The sequence below is a fragment of the Fukomys damarensis genome, unplaced genomic scaffold, assembly GCF_012274545.1.
Source record: "Fukomys damarensis isolate Sample0158 unplaced genomic scaffold, DMR_v1.0_HiC HiC_scaffold_36, whole genome shotgun sequence".
Lineage (NCBI taxonomy): Eukaryota > Metazoa > Chordata > Mammalia > Rodentia > Bathyergidae > Fukomys > Fukomys damarensis.
The window spans coordinates 48588341-48594242 of record NW_022900948.1 but is presented as its reverse complement, the minus strand read 5'-3'; the positions used below and the strand labels follow the sequence as shown (position 1 = coordinate 48594242).

The window sequence follows — 5902 nt, the reverse complement described above, 5'->3', positions numbered from 1 at the left end:
CGGCCGGGCCTGCAGCGTGGCAGGCCTCACTGGAGCTGGTGCGGAGGCAGCTGCAGGACAACCCAGCCTACCTCTTGCTGAAGGCACGGTTCCTAGCGGTCTTCACCCTCCCTGCGCTCCTGGCCACTCTGCCCCCTGACGGCGTCCCCACCACCCTCTCGGCAGCCACAAGGTCAGGCCCTGATGACGAGGACCTGAGTGGGCTGGAGCCTGAGGACGGGGACAGGGACGAGCGGCCACACTGCACACCCCATGGGACACAGGCCGGGTCGGCACCCAGGAGCCCCGTGCAGGTGAGGGTGCCGGGAGGAGCAGCCTCACGTCTCTTCTGCTCAGGAGCTTTTAGCTGCATCTGCAAGGCCTTTCCCCTGCTTCCTCACAAGAACTTGTAACGGAAGTGTATGGGGCTCTCTGTCCTCCCACTGCACACTGTGAGCCCCCATGGAACCTCCCCTTTACCAGGCGGATCTCAGGCATTTGTGCCCCGCCCTAGGGGGACATGGCCTCTGTCCCTAGCTGTCCATGGCCAGCATGAGGCAGTGCCACTCTGGATTCCAGGCTTTGAGGCCCATGTGGCTGGGGAAGGAGGCTCCTGTGCTCATCTGCAGCTGCTCAGCCATTCAAGTCTCCTTTAAGGGGACTGAAGACCCTACTAGGGGAGAGGACAGCAGAAAGCTGGGGCCTGCGCAGACCCGTGAAGGCCTGGCTCAGCCCTGTCCTCGGGTCCTCCGCACCCTACTCCCTGTTCTGTCCCCAGGAGGCCTCACTCTCCCCTTACCTGGCTTTTATTTCAGGGAACCCCAAGCTCTGGCGAGGGCCTCGTCTCCTGCCTGGATGCCTCTGACGACCTGGATGTACTCAGGACCCGGCATGGCCGGCACGCCCGGAAGCGGAGGAGGCAGCAGTGAGCACAGGTGAGGCCTGAGGAGGCGGTCCGCACCCAGGAGAGGTGGTGCTGGGATCACAGGGCAGCAGAGTTCAGTGGGCAGGCTGGGCCTTCAGGGACATTTATCCCACCCTGTCCTCCATCTTCCCCACCCAGGGCTCTGTACCCAGCCTCTCCCACCCCTTCCTGCTGGCTGCGACATTGTCCCCTCTGCTCGGCATCCCTCCGGCTGAGACCACTTCCCTCCCCCACTGGGGTCATAGCACCTCCCTCCTGGCCTCCCCCAAGCTGGCGCTGCTCTCCTGGCATCTGTTTCCATGTCCCTCTGATGGTGTCAGCCTGCTGCCCACAGTGTCTCCTTGACCACTGGGACCCAGGACCTGCACAGCGGATGCCCGGGGTGGGGACCCTGAGTGCGCCGTGGCTGAGACCAGAGGGGAGGCAAGTGGGCCAGAGTGGGCAGGGCCAGGAGAGGGGCAGGCCCTGAAGCCTGTGGAGGAGGTTGCAGGCGGCCAGACAGTGCAGTTGGCTGCAGGTTGGGCCCACACACCGGGGCACCCCTCCGTTTCAGGACAAGGACTCCTGGGGCCCAGAAGCCCATGCCTGGCACCAGCAGAGGCAAGGCCACCCCACCCTGAAGAGGACGCAATCAGAGGCCACGCACTGCTGGCCACAGACTGATCTCTCCACATGGTATCCAAGCCGTCTCAGCTGGGCCCTAGCAGGAGTCTGGTGTTTGAAGGAACAAACTAAATGCCATTTTTTAATTAAAAGCAGGACAGACTTTTGTGGTTTTGTTTTGAGCACTGGGCAGCGTGCCCATCTCAGGCTGCCAGCCTGGGCCTCTGTGGTCACCACAGTCAGCTCTGGGGGTGTTCCTGGCACTACCACGGGATTCTCACAGCCTCCCACACCCTGGCCACCTCCCAGCACCTCGTGGAGCATGGGGAGGTGGGGAGGACAGGAGTGGCCATGGCGCTGCCCACACCTTGCCCAGCTGGCTCCCCAGAGCCATAGTCGGTGGCTTCCTGCAGCTGGCAGCAGCTCCCTTCCCCTCTGAATTCCTTCTGTGCTGGCACCACGTGGTGGGGGCCAGGCCGCGGCCCCTCCACCTGCCCTTCCCTGTGATGCGGGCACCTGTGTAGTCCCAGCCCGAGGCTCCTGCAGACTTCCACTCGGCTTCAGCAGTTGTCAGCTGCTGGGTGCCCTTCCAGGGCCTGTGCCCTCTGCCAAGCACCTGCTGTCCTTGGGACTTCCTTTGCCTGTGGGGTTTTAGAGGTTTCTTCATTTCAGACATTTGGGGATTTTCCAGATATCTTTGAGTTACTGACTCGTACCTTCAGGTGGTGTTTTTAAGAGCATACACCCCTAGGAAGACCCATTATCCCCTCTCATTGATGGCGAACACTGGGTCGGGGGGCTCAGTGCCAGCTTCCCAGCCCTAATCCCTGTGCTGGCATGGAGGAGGCTCAGGCAGGCAGGATGTCTAGCAGTGCTGCCTCCAGGCTTGTGGGGTCACTGCCACACCCGTGGAGCCCAGCCCAGGCACAGGGTGCCCGGGGGTCTAAGGCTGAAGGAAGGGGCTGTTGGGGAGCCCTGCTGTGCTCCAGCTTCCTGCCTTTCCTGCCCGCTGCCTCCTTGGTGGCTATTGCCTCAACCCAACCCAGCAAGCCAGGTGGCAGTGCTGTCAAACCAGCTACACCGGCTGAGGTGCGGCCTAGGGGTTTCCCTTGCCCGTCTCAGGGCTGAGGCCTGAGGGCCACCGAGGTGGGGACAGAGGCCCAGTCTACAGAAGACCCCTATGCAGTCAGCAGCAGCCTCTGGGGGCTGCTCTGATCCACTGCATGTGTCCCAAGGGTGCCCGCATGGTGAGAACCGAGGTCAGGTACTCAGGTCGGGCCGTGGGCTGGTGGCAGTGTGAGGCTCACAGGCTGGGCCCTGACTTCCTGTGGGCTGCAGCAGCCTCCTGAGCCCCATGTCGTGCGCCCTTGGCTGTCCCCTAGGGTTCCTCTCGGGGCTGCCAGCTCTCCATCACCCCTATAGGCCTGACCTCTGTGCCTAACTCCGTCAGCAGGTGGAGGTGTCAGGAACAGGACACCTTGGTGGAGACACCTCCGGAAGTTGTGTCGAGGTGGGGTGGGGTGGAGGGTGGGGGTGGCCTCCTCCAGCTCTAGGGGTACCTTTGCCTCCCCTTCTACATCTCCTGGTGCCAGGACCTAGGACCCAGCCCTGGGCAGGAGATAAGGCTCCGCTCCTGAGGACTTCCACTTTCCTGGGCTCCACCCAGAGCTATTGGGCTGGCCAATCAAGGCAGGCCAGCAGGGACTGTCCCCCTGCGGGAGAACCCAGAACCCATCAGGAAGTGCACAGCCTGCCTCCCCGGCTCCACACTCCCTCCAGCCCGGAGGCAAGCAGCATCTCTCAGACACTTGGCAGCTGTAGCCAGGGCCAGTGGGCAGGTGGCTCTGTCAGGACCCTGAGGTAGGACGGGCTGGCACTTTTCGGAAAGGTGACTGGGCGGGGAGGACCGGCATCAGCTCTGCCTGGGTCCTGGGCAGGTGCCCCAGAGCAGCCTCCAGCGCCCACAGGCTGGAGGTGGGCCTCCACGTCCAGTCCGATGTGGGGCCACGGGAGGGTTGGGACTAGACAGGCAGGCGATGGTCTAGTGGTCCAAGGACCACTGTCACTGGGACTCCGCACAGGATGGCAGGAAGTACAGAAGAACTGAGAAGTCCCTCAGGACTGGGCCTGCCATAGCAACTTTTTGGCTAGGACCCACAGCCAGAGGCACAGGCCCTGGCTGCAGTCGCCTTGGCCAAGTCCTGAAGTAGCAGCTTCACCTGTGCGCTGTCAGTGGGGGTCCCAGTGGTGGCCATCCCCAAGCGGGTGGCCGGGGCCAGACCTTATCAGGGCCGGAGCGCTGGGGGTGGTAGAGAACCTTGAGAAGTTACCGCAGCAGCTCCCGGCTAGGGGAGACGGAGCCTTCCTCTCCCAGTGTGCCTGCACCCGGCAGGGTGAAAGCCGTGCTCCACCGGCAGACCTCACCAGCCTTCCCGGGGCAGCTCAGTGACAGGCAGCTGCCGAGGTCTTGCATCAGCAGCCGACGGAAGGGTAGGAAGGACAGGAGGGCACTGGCCTGTCGGGAATGAGGAAGTGGGAGGGCCACCACCAACCTGCCTGTCACCCAGCCTGGGGGGGCTGCAGGGCCCTTGGGGTGTGGAGGCAGAGGCCAAGTGGGTGGTAGTGCTGGGAGAGTTGCCCTCGGACCCACCTGCCCTTCCTGAGGCTCGGAGAGAACACGGAGGCGGCAGTGGAGGTGAAGGGGCACGGCTGGCCCCGAGGGCTGGCGGTCCCTGTGCCTCAGCAGCTGTCCCCGACCCCAGCCGGCCGCCCACCATGTCGGACTACGAGAACGACGAGGAGTGCTGGAGCGCCCTGGAAGGCTTCCGCGTGAGGCTCATCTCCGTCATCGACCCCTCGCGCATCACGCCCTACCTGAGGCAGTGCAAGGTCCTGAACCCCGATGACGAGGAGCAGGTGCTCAGCGACCCCAGCCTGGTCATCCGCAAGCGCAAAGTGGGTTAGTGCCACACCCAGCACCCCGGGAGCCGAGCTGGAAAGGGGCCGAGAGGGGCCAGGCCCGCGTTGTCCTGCGTGAGCAGGCAGCACTTTGTCCTCTGCTGGCAGGGCCCAGGAGTGTGGAGGGGACGCTGGCAGCCCGGGGTCCACCCTTGCCCAGCGTGCCCGGGCCAGTGGCCCCCTCTGCTTGCCCCGGGCCGGCCTCAGCCTGCTCTGCGGCCTGCAGGTGTGCTCCTGGACATCCTGCAGCGGACTGGCCACAAGGGCTACGTGGCCTTCCTGGAGAGCCTGGAGCTTTACTACCCGCAGCTGTACAAGAAGGTCACCGGCAAGGAGCCCGCCCGAGCCTTCTCCATGATCATCGGTGAGGGGTGGGGCGGGACAGAGCCGGGCCTCGTCAGGCCCTGAAGAGGACAAGACCTATACTGGGGGGGGGCGGAGCCTAGACGTAAGGCCGGGCAGATGGGGTACCTGTGGGTGGAGCAGAGAGCCCATCTGGGTCAGGGCCTATATGAGAGAGGGGCCAGGGGCGGGGTCTGATCTAGGCTTACTGAGGGAGGGGCCTATACGGAAGGGGAGGTGGGACCTGTACAGAGGGCGGGGCGGGTCTGAAGCAGGCCCCACCCCATCCCTCTGCCCTCCAAGCCTCAGGTGGGCCCTGAGTGGAAAGGTTAGCCTAGAGCAAGAGTGTCTGTCCTGCCCCTCAGGGTGTGGGGGTCCTGCTGGCTTCTAGAGGAGGCCAGTGGGGTGGCTGCAGCGGTGTGGGCCTCGTGGCCTTAGCACCGTCCACCGCTAGTGAGTGGCTCAGACCTCCTGAAGCCCCATCTCCTGGGCCTGTCGGATATTTCCCAGCCTGGACAAGGGGGCTCCGGGTCAGTGTGGGGATCGCTGGGTCTCTGCCTGAGCCTATCCTGGAGCGGCCATCCTGACTCAGCCTGCTGCCTCCTGGGCCCCAGACGCGTCGGGGGAGTCAGGCCTGACGCAGCTGCTGATGACCGAGGTCATGAAGCTGCAGAAGAAGGTGCAGGACCTGACAGCGCTGCTGAGCTCCAAGGATGACTTCATCAAGGAGCTTCGCGTGAAGGACAGCCTGCTGCGCAAGCACCAGGAGCGCGTGCGGCGGCTCAAAGAGGAGTGTGAGGCCGGCGCGCGCGACCTCAAGCGCTGCAAGGACGAGAACTACGACCTGGCCATGCGCCTGGCCCGCCTGAGCGAGGAGAAGGGCGCCGCGCTCATGCGCACCCGCGATCTGCAGCTGGAGGTGGACCGGCTGCGCCACAACCTCATGAAGGCGGAGGACGACTGCAAGGTGGAGCGCAAGCACACGCTGAAGCTGCGGCACGCCATGGAGCAGCGGCCCAGCCAGGAGCGGCTGTGGGAGCTGCAGCAGGAGAAGGTCCTGCTGCAGTCGCGGGTGCAGGAGCTGGAGGCCGCGGC

At 64.5% G+C, this 5902-nt stretch overlaps 2 protein-coding genes across 8 annotated transcripts in view; both read left to right on the top strand.

Annotated features, from left to right (window-relative positions):
- Positions 1–2173, top strand: part of Snapc4 (small nuclear RNA activating complex polypeptide 4) — an 18673-nt gene extending 16500 nt beyond the window's left edge. Inside the window, exons 23-25 of the mRNA XM_010608971.3 lie at positions 2–293; positions 795–914; positions 1458–2173. Coding sequence (XP_010607273.1) covers positions 2–293; positions 795–908 — 406 coding nt within the window. The 3' untranslated portion in view covers positions 909–914; positions 1458–2173. The remainder of the gene's footprint in view (position 1; positions 294–794; positions 915–1457) is intronic.
- An 851-nt stretch (positions 2174–3024) lies between these two features.
- Positions 3025–5902, top strand: part of Card9 (caspase recruitment domain family member 9) — an 8124-nt gene continuing 5246 nt past the window's right edge. For 2 of the 7 annotated variants that reach the window (XM_033759256.1, XM_033759259.1), the window contains exons 1-4: positions 3025–3367; positions 4270–4466; positions 4692–4829; positions 5422–5901. In XM_033759256.1, coding sequence (XP_033615147.1) covers positions 4283–4466; positions 4692–4829; positions 5422–5901 — 802 coding nt within the window. In that variant the 5' untranslated portion in view covers positions 3025–3367; positions 4270–4282. The other 5 variants (XM_010608875.3, XM_010608877.3, XM_033759258.1 and 2 more) reach the window with 5 other exon arrangements.